General features: G+C 42.7%; 1 protein-coding gene across 1 annotated transcript; it reads left to right on the top strand.

The window, feature by feature from the left end:
* The first annotated feature begins 14597 nt into the window (after positions 1 to 14597).
* Positions 14598 to 15137, top strand: LOC123074116 (uncharacterized). The gene has a single exon (XM_044497049.1). The coding sequence runs from the start codon at positions 14664 to 14666 to the stop codon at positions 14886 to 14888; it is 225 nt and encodes a 74-aa protein (XP_044352984.1). The 5' UTR covers positions 14598 to 14663; the 3' UTR covers positions 14889 to 15137.
* The last annotated feature ends 3649 nt before the right edge of the window (positions 15138 to 18786 follow it).

The raw sequence follows: 18786 nt of genomic DNA, 5'->3' as shown, positions 1-18786 counted from the left end.
GCAGTAAAAGCGCTTGCAATGGATAGCCCAATGCCACATAGTTTTCTACATCAAACCGTGTGTGATGTAGTTAATGAAAGCAAACAGTTAACCAAGGCAGAGCATATGTGATAGTTACACCTTTCACACACGAGCATATACATAAAACCGTGTGGGATGTACATCCGAACGGAAACCATTTCCCTGGATTGACTGTGTGGGATGTACATAAGAACGGAAACATATTCCTTGGATTGACTGTGTGTGATATACATACGAACAGAAATGTTTTTCTGGGATTCACCGTGTGGGATGTACATACCTATGGAAATGATTTCTCGGATTCACCGTGTGGGATGTACATACCTACGGAAATGATTTATGGGATTCACCGTGTGGGATGTACATACCTACGGAAATGGTTGGGTTTCGATGCCTCGCCCGATCGCACACGGCCACAGCCTGGGTCCCAGGAAGGCCTATCCCCGATGATTTCTGGGTCGTGTGGGAAGGACACCCTATCGCACACACTCACTTGGCGACGGTTCCAAATGCCGTCGCGGAAAGGGGTTTTAAACCGTTTGTTTAGGACCGACGCGCACCAGTGTCAACAAACCCCATCGAAGACACATGTAGAGCATCTTTATAATCACTCAGTTACGTTCTGACGTTTGATAGCACACAAGGTGTTCCTCCCGTATTCGGGAGCTGCATAATCTCATAGTCAGGGGAACATGTACAAGTCATGAAGAAAGCAATAACAATAAAACTAAACGATCATTATGCTAAGATAACGGATGGGTCTTGTCCATCACATCATTCTCTAATGATGTGATCCCGTTCATCAAATGAAAACACATGTATACGGCTAGGAAACTTAACCATCTTTGATTAATGAGCTAGTCAAGTAGAGGCATACTAGGGACACTCTGTTTGTCTATGTATTCACACATGTATCAAGTTTCCGGTTAATACAATTCTAGCATGAATAATAAACATTTATCTATCCCTAATAATAAAGCACGGATTGAGTCTGTCGGGTTCACCGTCGCGACATTTTTACACAAAGGTCCCTGTGCTTTTTAGGAATTAAACCCGCCGTCCCTACTTTAGTGAATCTGGAAAAACGTTTCGATTTTGGAAATTAACACCTATATTTTGTAATAATTCCGCCCGCGCTCCTCTATTCATCTTATCCTTTGGCGGAGGTGGAAAGGGGGACAACTTCGGCTGGGCTCTCGTCGGAGAGCTCGTCGGGCCGGAAGTTGCAAGAGGTGGGCGAGGCGGCCGGACGCGGGCAGAGGAGAGACACGGGGAGGTGGAGGTGGAGGCGTGCACGCGAGGCTTGAGGCGGCGGGGACAGCAAGCTTGCGCGCAAGGAAGGAGTAAACACGGAGGAGGACGAAGGCACGACGGCTGGAGGAGGTTCAGGCGGCGAGGAAGGTGGCCGGAGTGGGGCATGAAGGCACTGTACCAAGCTGGGGCGCGAGGATGCGTCTCTGTCCCGTGCGTGGCGGCGCACAGCGGAGAGCGAAGGGGAGAGATAAGGGGAACGATCGAGTGGGACTGTGGGAGATGGGGATCGCGCACATCCTCGCTGCGCTAGGGTTACATGGATCATATGGGCTGCGAGGTTGGGCCGGGCCACGCTCTGGGCAAAAGAGAGAGATAAGAGAGTTGTCCGGCCTTTTCTCTATATTTTCCCACACAGAAAATAGAACCACGTTCCCCTCAAAAAATAAAAATAAAATTAGAACTATGTATCAGCTTCTACATAAGAATGATTTATTTGTGGGCTTTCCCATGCGCCATGGTAAAATTTGCATGATTTATTGCATCAGCCAGCTAATTCACTAGCATGATTTCCTGTCCTTCCTTTGCAACCTTCCCATTCACTTCATAGATGATTAACCTTTCCATCTCCGGTGATCTACCACAACCCGGCTCCTTGACCCGACCAACTCTAATTCATGGTGTTGTGTAAAAAGAATAGGAGTATGAGGGGAGGTGTATGGCTTGGGTGCAAGGAGTAGCCCGCGAAGGGCGGTCCACATGTCTAGCTTGCCGAGATTAGCTGTTAAAATTTCTAACATTTGCTTGCGTGGACACAATGACATGTGTGATATACGCTGGCGAGCTTATCGCCTCAGCATTGACAATATTTGGACATGTTGTAACCAGATGGACATCATGGTCACCGTGCGGGTGGGAAGGAGGATAAGCGGCGACACCATATATTTTTCTCTCCCGTTGCAACGCACGGGCATGTTTGCTAGTCATGATATAAGGAAATATAAAATAACAACTTTATTATTGCCTCTAGGGCATATTTCCTTCATGGAGTGGTTGAACGCCTTGCGTCATTGAAATCGCCATTACTTCAATTAAGGACAGTCTGGATTGGGCAAGTGTTTTTATCTTGCTCATTAATTTTTTTACCTCCGCACTATCTTCCTCCTCAAGGCTCCGGGGACGCCAGCTGTGGCGCTTCTTTAACGGGGCATTAGAGAATTAGGGAAAGCCCCGTCTGATTGGGTCTGGGAGAACAACATCTTCAATATAAAACCACTCCGAGGGCCACTCTTCGGATGCCTTCTTCGGGGTGCCGGACAGGTATCCTGTCCCAGCTATACGCCATACTTCGGCGCCGCCCACCTCGAATATAGATCCCTTTTGGGAGCAGATGACGAGGCAGAAAAGTTTCCTCCATAACTCGAAATGGGCCTCACAGCCTAGGAACAGTTCGCAAAGAGCGACGAAGCCCGCGATATGCAGAATGGATCCCGGCGTGAGATTGTGCAGTTGGAGGCCGTAATACTCCAGGAGACCTCGGAGGAAGGGGTGGATTGGGAATCCAACGCCTCTTAGAAGGAAGGAAACAAAGCACACTCACTCCCCCTTGGTAGGATTGGGGAAGTTTTTTGCCAGGGCTTCGCCCTTGATAGAGGGTAATCCCGCCCGAACGGGGACTAGATCCGTGGGAGGAAGATATCCCTGCACCTGAAGCTTGGTCAGCTGGGCGTGGGATACTGAGCAGCTCTCCCAATCACCTTTTTCAGTGCCGTGGGGGCGGGAGGAAGAACTGGGAACGCTAGCCATATTTGTGCGGTTTCTGGTAGCGCTCTAAGGATTTCCCGCCTGGTGTGGAATGGCATATGAGATTCAATCTCCTTAAATAGACGCCTTACGTTCACGGCCCAAGGTGTTGTGTGTAAAAATACTTGGACCCTTCGTATTCATCTGACACGTGGAGGCCGAGGCAACGATGGCACAGAAGCCGAAGTGTATAACATTTAATGTAAAGCCGAGCTGTTCAAAGAGCTCACCTTACAAAGACCGAAGATGTAAAGGCTGAATACAGTCCTTTGATTCAGACGCTTGGAGGTATTCAGAGAAGGAACCCGCCTTCCAATGCCGAAGACAAACTACGCGCCGGACATATCGTCATTGAAGTCTGGTTCGGGGGCTACTGAGGGAGTCCTGGACTAGGGGGTCCTCGGGCGTCCGGGCTATGTGACATGGGCCGGACTAATGGGCCGTGAAGATACGAGATAGAAGGCTTTCTCCTGTGTCCGGATGGGACTCTTTCTTGCGTGGATGGCAAGCTTGGCATTCGGATATGAAGATTCCTTTCTCTGTAAACCGACTCTGTACAACCCTAGGTCCCTCCGGTGTCTATATAAACCGAAGGGTTTAGTTTGTAGAGGCAATCATAATCATACAGGCTAGACATCTAGGGTTTAGCCGTTACGATCTCGAGGTAGATCAACTCTTGTAACCCCTATACTCATCAAAGTCAATCAAGCAGGAAGTAGGGTATTATCTCCATTAAGAGGGCCCGTACCTGGGTAAACATTGTGTCCCCGTCTCTTGTTACCTTCGATCCTCAGACGCATAGTTCGGGACCCCCTACCCGAGATCCGCCATTTTTGAAACCGACACCGCCCGATGATGACTTGCTCTGTAAGGCAAGGGAATTAGAACCAGAGTCGGTTACGTTGTGTGACCCGACCTAGACTTTTGTAAACCGCCGGACCTCGACCTGTGTATATAAAGGCAAGACCCGGGGGCGGGTTAACTCAAGAATCAATTGATCGATAGCTAGGTAAGGCGTATTCGCTCCCTTGTAATCGAAACTTAAGCAATACAACTAGAAGCAGGACGTAGGCTATCCCCTCATTGTGAGGGGCCGAACCTGGGTAAATCCTTTGTGTCCTTTGTCCCGTCCAACCCCTTCGAGCTAACCTACGTTGCGATGGCTCCACACCTAAGTCCTTTCACTAGGGCATCTGCCGTGACAAAACCATAACAGGTATGGTTACCGCCCTCAGGGGTTCCTTAGTGGAGTCATGGCACCTTGCATTGTGCGAGGGCTTTAGGAGAATACAGTGAGCCATTGTGGCGCTTGAGGAGCATCATGTGTCCACACCGCTCCAATGAAGATTAGCACCCGCAAGGGTATGAACATCGGGATAAATCGCCGCCTCTGCGTTTCTTTGTTATCTCTTACCCGAACCCTTCACTTATGCACTTACTTTTTGATAGCCTTTGTGCTTCAAGTTATATATCTTGTTATCACATAGTTGTTTATCTTGTTTAGCATAAGTTGTTGGTGCACATAGTTGAGCCTAATTTATTTAGGTTTTGTGCTTGGTAAGTTAAACGCAAGTTTTATTCTGCCGACCTCTCATTGGAATGATAAGTTGGCTACGAGAACTAATAAGTCTCTCTTCTTGTCACCATCTTTAAGCTTATTCAAGCCAAAACTCTATTTGTTTTAAAGTGCCTATCCCCCTCCCCCCGCTCTAAGCGACGTCCATGTCCTTTCAATTAGCATTGGCAATATCTCCCACCCTTAGTCTCGCCCTATTTACGAGCAACTTAGCAAACAACTGGGAGGCACTATGAGTTAGGCTAATGGGGCGACAATCTCCTATATGCGAGGCGCTCGGGTTCTTCAGGACGAGCACGATCAATACCTTGCCGAGCTTGGTAAAGCCCCTTCCATCTGCCACATACAACTTGAGAAGGGCAACCATGATATCATGCTTGATAATTCCTCAATCTCTCTGACAAAACACCTCAATGAAACCATCTGACCGAAAATGCGATCCGGCGAAATCTCCTTGATCACACTCGAAAGCTCTTCCTTCATGAAAATGACATCTAGCTCACTCAGGTCCACCTCCTCGACTCGGAAGTAATGTAGGTCCAAGGTACTGTCATGAGTACCCACCATACCAAAAAGATCCTCGTAAGCGTTCAAGAACACCTCCACTATTCTTTCCTGGTCAGTAACCACCTCATTACCCACCTTGATGGCCGGAATGAAATTCTTAGTGCGCCTCTAATTAGCAACCGCATGAAAGAGCTTGGTATCAGCGTCCCCTTCTCCAAGCCACCTGATCTTGGATCTTTGTCGCTCAATAGTTCATGTAGCGAAGCCAAGCCTAACACAACTAGTTTCAGGGTTTTCGGCAACCATGTTTCGTCCTCCGAGAGAATTCTGGATTCTTGCGCCACGTTGCTACCTCTTGAGCACTGCGTTGGTTTTCCCTTGAAGAGGAAAGGGTGATGCAGTAAAGTAGCGTAAGTATTTCCCTCAGTTTTTGAGAACCAAGGTATTAATCCAGTAGGAGATCACGCACGAGTCCCTCACACCTACACAAACAAATAAGAACCTCGCAACCAACGCGATAAAGGGGTTGTCAATCCCTCAACAGTCACTTACGAGAGTGAGATCTGATAGATATGATAAGATAATATTTTTGGTATTTTTATGATAAAGATGCAAAGTAAAATAAAACGCAATACAAATACCTAAGTGTTGGAAGATTAATATGATGGAAAATAGACCCGGGGGCCATCGGTTTCACTAGTGGCTTCTCTCAAGAGCATAAGTATTACAGTGGGTGAACAAATTACTGTTGAGCAATTGATATAATTGACCATAGTTATGAGAATATCTAGGTATGATCATGTATATAGGCATCACGTGCGCGACAAGTAGGCTGACTCCTGCCTGCATCTACTACTATTACTACACACATCGACCGCTATCCAGCATGCATCTAGAGTATTAAGTTCATAAGAACGAAGTAACACTTTAAGCAAGATGACATGATGTAGAGGGATAAACTCATGCAATATGATATAAACCCCATCTTGTTATCCTCGATGGCAACAATACAATACGTGCCTTGCTGCCCCTACTGTCACTGGAAAAGGACACCGCAAGATTGAACCCAAAGCTAAGCACTTCTCCCATTGCAAGAACGATCAATCTAGTAGGCCAAACCAAACTGATAATTCGAAGAGACTTGCAAAGATAACCAATCATACATAAAAGAATTCAGAGGAGATTCAAATATTGTTCATAGATAAACTTGATCATAAACCCACAATTCATCGGTCTAAACAAACACACCGCAAAAGAAGATTACATCGAATAGATCTCCACGAGAATCGTGGAGAACTTTGTATTGAGATCCAAAGAGAGAGAAGAAGCCATCTAGCTAATAACTATGGACCCGAAGGTCTGAGGTAAACTACTCACACGTCATCGGAGAGGCTACGGTGTTGATGTAGAAGCCCTCCATGATCAATGCCCCCTCCGGCAGGACGCCGGAAAAGGGCCCAAGATGGGATCTCACGGGTACAGAAGGTTGCGGCGGTGGAATTAGGTTTTCGTGGATGCTTCTGTTGGTTTGGGGGTACGTAGGTATATATAGGAGGAAGAAGTACGTCGGTGGAGCAACGTGGGCCCCACGAGGGTGGAGGGTGCGCCCCTGCCTCGTGCTCTCCTGGTTGCTTTCTTGACGTGGACTCCAAGTCCTCTGGATCACGTTCGTTCCGAAAATCACGTTCCCGAAGGTTTCATTCCGTTTGGACTCCGTTTGATATTCTTTTTCTGCGAAACACTGAAATAGGCAAAAAACAACAATTTGGGCTGGGCCTCCGGTTAATAGGTTAGTCCCAAAAATAATATAAAAGTGTATAATAAAGCCTGTTAAACATCCAAAACAGAATATAATATAGCATGGAACAATAAAAAATTATAGATACGTTGGAGACGTATCAAGCATCCCCAAGCTTAATTCCTACTCGTCCTTGAGTAGGTAAATGATAAAAACAGAATTTTTGATGTGGAATGATACTTGGCAAAATTTCAATGTAATTCTCTTAATTGTGGTATGAATGTTCAGATCCGAAAGATTCAAGACAATAGTTTAATATTGACATAAAAATAATAATACTTCAAGCATACTAACTAAGCAATTATGTCTTCTCAAAATAACATAGCCAAAGAAAGTTATCCCTACAAAATCATATAGTCTGGCTATGCTCTATCTTCACCACACAAAGTATTTAAATCATGCACAACCCCGATGACAAGCCAAGCAATTGTTTCATACTTTTGGTGTTCTCAAACTTTTTCAGTCTTCACGCAATACATGAGCTTGAGCCATGGACATAGCACTATATGTGGAATAGAATGGTGGTTGTGGAGAAGACAAAAAGGGAGAAGATAGTCTCACATCAACTAGGCGTATCAACGGGCTATGGAGATGCCCATCAATAGATATCAATGTGAGTGAGTAGGGATTGCCATGCAACAGATGCACTAGATCTATAAGTATATGATATGAAAGCTCAACAAAATAAACTAAGTGGGTGTGCATCCAACTTGCTTGCTCACGAGGACCTAAGGCATTTTGAGGAAGCCCATCATTGGAATATACAAGCCAAGTTCTATAATGAAAAATTCCCACTAGTATATGAAAGTGATATCATAGGAGACTCTCTATCATGAAGATCATGGTGCTACTTTGAAGCACAAGTGTGGTAAAAGGATAGTAACATTGTCCCTTCTCTCCTTTTCTCTCATTTTTTGGGCCTTTTCTCTTCTCTTTTATGGCCTTTTTTTATTTAGTCCGGAGTCTATCCCCGACTTATGGGGGAATCGTAGTCTCCATCATCCTTTCCTCACTTGGAACAATGCTCTAAAAATGATGATCATCACACTTTTATTTACTTACAACTCAACAATTACAACTCAATACTTAGAACAAAATATGACTCTATGTGAATGCCTCCGGTGGTGTACCGGGATATGCAATGAATCAAGAGTGACATGTATGAAAGAATTATGAACGGTGGCTTTGCCACAAATACGATGTCAACTACATGATCATGCGAGGCAATATGACAATGATGGGGCGTGTCATAGTAAACGGAACGGTGGTAAGTTGCATGGCAATATATCTCGGAATGGCTATGGAAATGCCATAATAGGTAGGTATGGTGGCTGTTTTGAGGAACGTATATGGTGGGTGTATGATACCGGTGAAAAGTGCGCGGTATTAGAGAGGCTAGCTATGGTGGAAGGAAGAGAGCGCGTATAATCCATGGACTCAACATTAGTCATAAAGAACTCATATACTTATTGCAAAAATCTACAGGTTATCAAAGCAAAGTATTACGCGCATGCTCCTAGGGGGATAGATTGGTAGGAAAAGACCATCGCTCGTCCCCGACCGCCACTCATAAGGAAGACAATCAATAAATAAATCATGCTCCGACTTCATCACATAACGGTTCACCATACGTGCATGCTACGGGAATCACAAACTTTAACACAAGTATTCCTCAAGTTCAAAACTACTCAACTATCATGACTCTAATATCACCATCTTCATATCTCAAAACAATTATCAAGCATCAAACTTCTCATAGTATTCAACACACTCATATTTTTTTACTAATCTTGAATGTCTATCATAATTAAAGCAAATTACCACGCTGTTTTGTAGGACTCTCAAAATAATATAAGTGAAGCATGAGAGAATAATAGTTTCTATAAAACAAATCCACCACCGTGCTCTAAAAGATATAAGTGAAGCACTAGAGCAAAAACTATATAGCACAAAAGATATAAGTGAAGCACATAGAGTATTCTAATGAATTCCGAATCATGTGTGTCTCTCTCAAAAGGTGTGTACAGCAAGGATGATTGTGGCAAACTAACAAATAAAGACTCAAATAATACAGGACGCTCCAAGCAAAACACATATCATGTGGTGAATAAAAATATAGCTCCAAGTAAATTTACCGATGGATGAGGACGAAAGAGGGGATGCCTTCCGGGGCATCCCCAAGCTTTGGCTTTTTGGTGTCCTTAGATTATCTTGGGGTGCCATGGGCATCCCCAATCTTAGGCTCTTGCCACTCCTTGTTCCATACTCCATCAAAGCTTTACCCAAAACTTGAAAACTTCACAACACAAAACTTAACCGAAAATCTCATGAGCTCCGTTAGCGAAAGAAAACAAAACACCACTTCAAGGTACTGTAATGAACTCATTCTTTATTTATATTGGTGTTAAATCTACTGTATTCCAACTTCTCTATGGTTTATAAACTATTTTACTAGCCATAGATTCATCAAAATAAGCAAACAACACATGAAAAACAGAATCTGTCAAAAACAGAACAGTCTGTAGTAATCTGTAACTAACGCAAACTTCTGGAACTCAAAATATTCAGCCAAAATAGGACGACCTAAATAATTTGTTTATTGATCTGCTGCAATTGTAATCAATATTTTATCACGTTCTGGTGATTTTTAACAATTGTTTTCGTGAACAGAATTTTCAGCAAGATCAAATAACTATCATCCAAGAAGATCCTATAGGTTTTACTTGGCACAAACACTAATTAAAACATAAAACCAAATCTAACCAGAGGCTAGAACAAATATTTATTCCTAAAAAGAAGCAAAAAGCAAAAAACTAAAATAAAATTGGGTTGCCTCCCAACAAGCGCTATTGTTTAACGCCCCTAGCTAGGCATAAAGGCGAGGATAGATCTAGGTATTGCCATCTTTGGTAGGCAATCCATAATTGGCTCTCATAATAGATTCATATGGTAATTTATTTTCTTTCTAGGGAAGTGTTCCATGCCTTTCCTTAACGGAAATTGGAATCTAATATTCCCTTCCTTCATATCAATAATTGCACCAATCGTTCTAAAGAAAGGTCTATCAAGAATAATAAGACATGAAGGATTGAAATCTATATCAAGAACAATGAAATCTACGGGCACATAGTTCCTATTTGCAACAATAAGAACATCATTAATTCTTCCCATAGAGTTCTTAATAGTGGAATCCACAAGGTGCAAGTTTAAAGAACAATCATCAAAATCATGAAAACCTAGCAAATCGCATAAAGTTTTTGGAATCGTGGAAACACTAGCACCCAAATCACACAAAGCATAGCAATCATGATCTTTAATTTTAAATTTAATAGTAGGTTCCCACTCATCATAAAGTTTTCTAGGGATAGAAACTTCCAACTCAAGTTTTTTTCATAATATTGCATCAAAGCATCAACGACATGTTTAGTAAAAGCTTTATTTTGGCTATAAGCATGAGGAGAATTTAGCACGGATTGCAACATGGAAATACAATCTATCAAAGAGCAATTATCATAATTAAATTCCTTGAAATCCAAAATAGTGGGTTCATTAATATCTAGAGTTTTGAGCTCTTCAATCCCACTTTTACAAATTTTAGCATCGAGATCTAAAACTCCGAATTTTTTGAACGCCTTCTAGGTAAAGGTGGCTCATATTCAGTTCCATCATTATCAAGATTCATATTTCAAAAAAAAATATTTAATAGGGGACACATCAATAACTTTTAGATCTTCATCTTTATTTTCATAGAAACTAGAAGAACACGCTTTCATAAAGCAATCTTTCTTAGCACGCATCCTAGCGGTTCTTTCTTTGCACTCATCAATGGAAATTATCATGGCTTTGAGAGACTCATTGATATCATGCTTGGGTGGAATAGATCTAAGTTTCAAAGAATCAACATCAAGAGAAATTCTATCAACGTTCCTAGCCAATTCATCAACTTTGAGCAATTTTTCTTCAAGCAAAGCATTGAAATTCTTTTGTGAATTCATAAAATCCTTACACTAGTCTCAAATTCAGAGGGCATCTTATTAAAATTTCCATAAGAATTGTTGTAGTAATTACCATAATTATTAGAGGAATTACTAGGGTGCGGCCTAGGATTAAAGTTTCCTCTATACGCGTTGTTACCAAAATTATTCATACCAACAAAATTCACATCCATATATTGGTTATTATCCTCAATCAAAGTAGACAAATGCATATCATTAGGATCAGAAGAAACACTTTTAGTAGCAAATAATTTCATAAGTTCATCCATCTTTCCACTCAAAACATTAATTTCTTCTATCGCATGCACTTTTTTATTAGTAGATCTTTCGGTGTGTCATTGAGAATAATTAACCATAATATTATCTAGGAGTTTAGTAGCTTCTCCTAAAGTGATTTCCATAAAAGTGCCTCCCGCGGCCGAATCTAAAAGATTTCTAGAAGCAAAATTCAATCCGGCATAAAAATTTTGTACAATCATCCAAAGATTCAAACCATGTGTAGGGCAATTACGTATCATTAATTTCATCCTCTCCCAAGCTTTTGCAACATGTTCATGATCAAGTTTCTTAAAATTCATAATATCGTTTCTAAGAGAGATGATTTTAGCGGGAGGAAAATACTTATAGATAAAAGCATCTTTGCACTTATTCCATGAATCAATACTATTTTTAGCCAAAGACGAAAACCAAACTTTAGCACGATCTCTAAGCGAAAAAGGAAATAGCTTCAATTTAACAATATCATTGTCCACATCTTTCTTCTTTTGCATATCACACACATCAACGAAGCTATTTAGATGGGTAGTGGCATCTTCACTAGGAAGGGCGGCGAACTGATCTTTCATGACAAGATTCAACAAAGCAGCATTAATTTCACAAGACTCAGTATCGGTAAGAGGAGCAATCGGAGTGCTAAGAAAATCATTGTTGTTGGTATTGGTAAAGTCACACAATTTAGTATTATCTTGAGCCATCGTGAAAAGCAAGCAATCAAACACACGAGCAAACAAGAAGCAAGCGAAAAAGAGGCGAACGGAAAAGAGAGGGCGAATAAAACGGCAAGGGTGAAGTGGGGGGAGGAAAACGAGAGGCAAATGGCAAATAATGTAATGCGAGGGATAAAAGTTTGTGATGGGTACTTGGTATGTCTTGACTTGACTTGACTCGGCGTAGATCTCCCCAGTTACGGCGCCAGAAATCGTTCTTGCTACCTCTTGAGCACTGCGTTGGTTTTCCCTATAAGAGGAAAGGGTGATGCAGTAAAGTAGCGTAAGTATTTCCCTCAGTTTTTGAGAACCAAGGTATCAATCCAGTAGGAGATCACGCACGAGTCCCTCACACCTACATAAACAAATAAAAACCTCGCAACCAACGCGATAAAGGGGTTGTCAATCCCTCAAAGGTCACTTACGAGAATGAGATCTGATAGATATGATAAGATAATATTTTTGGTATTTTTATGATAAAGATGCAAAGTAAAATAAAAGGCAATAAAAATAGCTAAGTGTTGGAAGATTAATATGATGGAAAATAGACCCGGGGGCCATAGGTTTCACTAGTGGCTTCTCTCAAGAGCATAAGTATTACAGTGGGTGAACAAATTACTGTTGAGCAATTGATATAATTGACCATAGTTATGAGAATATCTAGGTATGATCATGTATATAGGCATCACGTCTGCGACAAGTAGACCGACTCCTGCCTGCATCTACTACTATTACTCCACACATCGACCGCTATCCAGCATGCATCTAGAGTATTAAGTTCATAAGAACGGAGTAACGCTTTAAGCAAGATGACATGATGTAGAGGGATAAACTCATGCAATATGATATAAACCCCATCTTGTTATCCTCGATGGCAACAATACAATACGTGCCTTGCTGCCCCTACTGTCACTGGGAAAGGACACCGCAAGATTGAACCTAAAGCTAAGCACTTCTCCCATTGCAAGAAAGATCAATCTAGTAGACCAAACCAAACTGATAATTCGAAGAGACTTGCAAAGATAACCAATCATACATAAAAGAATTCAGAGGAGATTCAAATATTGTTCATAGATAAACTTGATCATAAACCCACAATTCATCGGTCTAAACAAACACACCGCAAAAGAAGATTACATCGAATAGATCTCCACGAGAATCGTGGAGAACTTTGTATTGAGATCCAAAGAGAGAAGAAGCCATCTAGCTAATAACTATGGACCCGAAGGTCTGAGGTAAACTACTCACACATCATCGGAGAGGCTACGGTGTTGATGTAGAAGCCCTCCGTGATCAATGCCCCCTCCGGCAGGACGCCGGAAAAGGGCCCAAGATGGGATCTCACGGGTACAGAAGGTTGCGGCGGTGGAATTAGGTTTTCGTGGATGCTTCTGTTGGTTTGGGGGTACGTGGGTATATATAGGATGAAGAAGTACGTCGGTGGAGCAACGTGGGCCCCTGGAGGGTTGAGGGCGCGCCCCCTACCTCGTGCTCTCCTGGTTGCTTTCTTGACGTGGACTCCAAGTCCTCTGGATCACGTTCGTTCCGAAAATCATGTTCCCGAAGGTTTCATTCCGTTTGGACTCCGTTTGATATTCTTTTTCTGCGAAACACTGAAATAGGCAAAAAAAAGCAATTTGGGCTCGGCCTCCGGTTAATAGGTTAGTCCCAAAAATAATATAAAAGTGTATAATAAAGCCAGTTAAACATCCAAAACAAAATATAATATAGCATGAAACAATCAAAAATTATAGATACGTTGGAGACGTATCACACGTCCAGCTTCAGGATCACCAATTTGGCAATGGCCAATTGAAATTTAATATTCCCCATTTTCCTTTGTCACCATGTCTGTAAGTACTTAGCAGTGTTGCGAAGCAAGGCATCCAAGCGCTTGAAAGGATCCACGATTCGCGCGCCACACACCCAAGCCTCCTTGATCACGTCCTCAAAGCCTTCCAACTTGGACCAAAAGAGCTCAAATCCAAATCTCCTCTTAGCACAAAACGACGCTCATCGCTAAGTGGAGTGGCGCATGGTCCGACACACCTGTGGACAAGGCTTGCAACAGACAATCCAGATATAGCGAATCCTAGTTAGCAAAGACGATCTTAGTAAGAGTAGGCACCTCCCTTTCGTTGCTCCAGGTAAAACGGTGTTCGTGCATATACTACCAACTCCTTTTTAATAGTGGACATTTTTATTTCGTGTGGCATTGATCGAGATTACAAACAATTCAACAGGAAACTAAAAAGGAAAGGAGGGCGTGGGTAGAAAAAAACCCAAAGAAGAGGTAAGGCTAACCTACCGACTCTTCTTTGATTAGAGATAGAGCAATGCTAGACACACAGGGTGATTTGTTACGGGTTCAACGGACAGGCCAACTCGGGGGCTTGGGATTGGAAGTTGGGGATGAGGCGTCCACCCCAACTGAAATTCGCGCGGGAGATAATCGTAGAAAACCCGTAAATCGAAGCAGAAAGCTGTACGAACCAAATATAGCTAGTCTCCCTGCATATAAATAGACACACGAGTTTTTTTGAACACCATGAAAATGAGAGCCAGTCCCGACGTTCCCTCCCATCCGCATCTATTTTTAGGCCGATGGAGCAAGCACCTAGAAAAGACTCCCTGCCCCAGCTGAACCTGAAGGAGAAGAAACCAAGAAGAGCCGAGGCAACTCAGAACGCTAGCTAGTAGCTACACTGATAGATCTCTGGTCGTTCATGGAGAGCAAGGCGCTGCGCGTGCGTCTGGGGCTGGCGGCCCTGCTGCTGGCCGGCTGCCTGCTGATGGCGGGCCTGCAGGAGGCCCACGCGACGGCGGCGGAAGCGACGCAGCCGGAGACCACCACGGCGCGCGTGCTCAAGGCGACGGGTGTGGGGTATAAGCCGGAGGAGGCCAACCCCTACTCGCGCGGATGCCACGCCCAAAATGGCTGCCGCGGCTGATATGCGCGCACATCCGGAGGGCCGGGGGGCGTCGCGGCCCGGTGAGGGCAGTGCAGAGTGCATGGCACTCGTGTGCTTGTGTCTTGTTTCGGCAGCCACGGACGTACGTGCCGTGTGTTTGCTGACCACCCGTTTCAATTCGATTTGTTCATTCCTTACAGCGTGAGAATTAAACATAGACTGATGTATGGTTTGGAGTACGTACACTTTCTCCTTCTTTATAGGATGGACTCTTTATTATTTTGTCAATAGTGTTGACTTAGCGTCTCTAGCCGATCCCTTATAAATTAACTTCGGGTGTGTTTTGAGTAGCTCTTGAGATCGTGTTGATGCATAGGGAGGATGTAATTGATATCTCCTCGAACATTAATATAACCTCTTTATAAAAAAAAGTATCTGAATACTATAACGGGAATATGTTTATTTATATCCCCCAATGAGACCGTCCATGAGATGCACCGAAAAAACATGCGTGGAGTAGTATTCAAGATCGATTTTAAAAAAGCCTATGACAAGGTTAAATGGTCTTTCCTCCAACAGGCTCTAAGGATGAAAGGTTTCTCTGATAAATGGCGCGAGTGGATCCATAATTTTGTAACTGGAGGTAGTGTGGCCATCAAAGTCAATGATGATGTAGGCCATTACTTTCAAACAAAAAAAGGATTACGACAGGGTGACTCCATGTCCCCAATATTATTTAACATTGTCGCTGACATGTTGGCTATTCTGATTGAGTGCGCCAAGCAGGAGGCCAGATTGCAGGAGTAGTGCCACACCTTGTGGATGGTGGTCTCTCTATTCTGCAATATGCTGATGACACGATTCTCTTTATGGAACATGACCTGGACAAGGCTCGAAACCTTAAACTCTTGTTGTCAGCGTTTGGGCAAATGTCGGGTCTTAAAATAAACTTCCATAAAAGCGAACTTTTCTGTTTTGGAGAAGCCACTGAGGCGGCGGCCGAATATGCTGACCTGTTTGGTTGCGCACATGGCCAATTCCCGATTAAATATTTGGGAATACTGATCCATTATCGGCGTCTCACCATTGCGGAGTGGAAGCATGTAGAGAAGCGGTTAGAGAAACGATTGAGCAGTTGGAAAGGCAAATTGCTCTCAGTTGGAGGACGGCTGGTTTGATTAACTCTGTCCTCACAAATATGGTTCTCTATATGCTTTCTTTCTTCCAACTCTCAAAAGGGGTCCTGCAAAGACTGGACTATTTTAGATTCAGATTCTTTTGGCAAGGAGACGGTGAAAAGAAAAAATATAGACTGACCAAATGGAGTGTGGTTTGTAGGCCGAAAGACCAAGGTGGCCTTGGAATTCATGACTTGCAAATCAAGAATGAGGCCCTACTTAATAAATGGTTGTTCAAACTTCTTACCGAGAATGGTGTTTGGCAAACCATGCTGTGCAACAAGTATCTAGGCCAAAAGGCGGTGTCTCAGGCATATTGGACACCTGGCGACTCGCACTTTTGGGCTGGCCTAATGGCGGCAAACAAACACCTGGCGACTCGCACTCGATCTTTGATGGTCTCCAAACCAAATATTTTAAAGTCAAGTTATGAAAGCATAGTATAACGACGAGACAATGCATCAGCAATAACATTTTCTTTACCCTTCTTGTGTTTAATGACACAAGGGAAAGTCTCAATGAATTCAACCCATTTAGCATGTCTACGGTTCAGTTTTGCTTGACTTTTAATGTGTTTCAAAGATTCATGATCGGAATGTATAACAAATTCTTTGGGCTATAAATAATGTTGCCATATTTCTAAGGTCCGAACAAGAGCATATAATTCTTTATCATAAGCAGAATAGTTCAGACTAGGCCCACTCAATTTTTCAGAAAAGTATGCAACAGGTTTGCCATCTTGTAATAACACACGTCCTAATCCAATTCCACTAGCATCACATTCAAGCTCAAAAGTCTTATTAAAATCAGGAAGTTGGAGTAAAGGAGCATGTGTCAACTTATCTTTCAATACCGTGAAGGCTTCTTCCTGTGCGGTACCCCAAACAAAAGGCACATCCTTCTTTGTAAGCTCATTGAGAGGTGCAACAATGGTGCTAAAATCTCTCACAAAACGCCTATAGAAAACAGCGAGTCCAAGAAAACTCCTCACTTGTATGACCGTTTTGGGCTGCGACCAACTCTCAATAGCTTCAATCTTGGCTTTATCAACTTCAATTCCCTGTGGAGTAACAACATAGCCAAGAAAAGATACTCGGTCGGTGCAAAAGGTGCACTTCCCAAGGTTACCAAACAAACGTGCATCACGTAGAGCAATAAAAACAGCACATAAATGTTCCAAATGTTCTTCCAAAGATTTGCTATAAATCAGTATATCATCAAAATAAACTACCACAAATCGTCCAATGAAAGCACGTAAAACTTCGTTCATTAGTCTCATGAAAGTACTAGGTGCATTAGTTAACCCAAAAGGCATGACTAACCACTCATATAAACCAAACTTAGTTTTAAATGTTGTTTTCCATTCATCTCCCAATTTCATACGAATTTGATGGTATCCACTACGCAAATCAACTTTGGAGAATATTGTAGAGCCACTCAATTCATCAAGCATATCATCTAGCCTAGGAATAGGATGACGATAACGAATAGTAATATTATCAATGCCTCTACAATCAACACATATACGCGACATACCATCCTTTTTAGGCACTAGTATAATAGGAACACCACAAGGACTAAGAGATTCACGTATATAACCTTTGTCGAGTAGCTCCTGTACTTGACGCATAATCTCCTTCGTCTCCTCTGGATTGGTACAGTATGGTGCATGGTTGGGTAGCGATGCACCGGGAATTAAGTCAATTTGATGCTCAATCCCTCGAATAGGTGGTAATCCCGGTGGCACGTCTTGTGGGAAGATGTCAACGAACTCCTACAAAATGTTAGTGACAGCAGGGGGCAAAGAGGAAGGCACTTCCTCGAATGAAAATAATGCCTCTTTGCACACAAAAGCATAGCAAACAGATTTCTAAAATCTAGCTCATCAATATCAAATTTGGTGGCAAGTAAACATGCATTTTTCAATTTAATTTCAGAAGCAACACTAGATGGTTTATTATTAGGCTTCATTTGTTGCTCAAATTCTTTTGCCACAATCTGATTTTCACTCTTATTTTTCTCCTGTTTTGCTTTATTAGCTCTATTAATATCATCTTTCAAAATGGAATCAGGAGTCATAGGAAGCAAAGTAATATTTTTATCCTTATGAACAAGAGTATACTGATTGTTTCTACCATGGTGTACATAATTTTTAGCCATGGTCTACCAAGTAATAAGGAACATGCTTGTTTAGGTACCACATCACAATCAACATAATCAGCATATGTAGAGATACTAAAATGGACACGAAAAGTACGTGTTACCTTAACCTTGCCGCTGTTGTTGAACCATTGGATGTAGTAAGGAAGTGGATGTGGTCTTGTGGTGAGAGATAGCTTCTCCACCATCTCCATGCTAGCCAAGTTGTTGCAGCTCCCTCCATCTATGATGACATGAATAGAACGTTCCTTCATAACTCCCTTTGTATGAAACAAATTATGCCTCTGATTTTGCTCAGCTTGTGTAACCTGCACACTCAAAACACGTTGAGCAACTAAACATTCATACCTGTCAGCATCTTCAGCAGCCATGTATTGCGTCTCATGATCAGAATCATCTCCACCGTGTTCTTCATGTGTAATAAGAGCCAAAGTCTCCTCATCATAGTCACTAGCGGACTCATACCCACCATCCTCAGTACCAATCATCACACGCTGAGATTTGCATTCTCTCGCAAAATGTCCTCTTACCTTACAATGACGAAAAATAATATCACTTGTGTGCCCTGTTGACGCCATGAAAGAAGAAGAGCTCTGCGC

This window comes from Triticum aestivum, chromosome 3D (genome assembly GCF_018294505.1).
Source record: "Triticum aestivum cultivar Chinese Spring chromosome 3D, IWGSC CS RefSeq v2.1, whole genome shotgun sequence".
NCBI classification, from domain to species: domain Eukaryota; kingdom Viridiplantae; phylum Streptophyta; class Magnoliopsida; order Poales; family Poaceae; genus Triticum; species Triticum aestivum.
The sequence above is the reverse complement of the archived record's forward strand: the minus strand, read 5'-3'. Positions and strand labels throughout refer to the sequence as shown.

Coding starts and splice junctions, on each gene's coding strand:
- LOC123074116 (XM_044497049.1), top strand. CDS start 14,664: ATGGAGAGCAAGGCGCTGCGCGTGCGTCTGGGGCTGGCGGCCCTGCTG.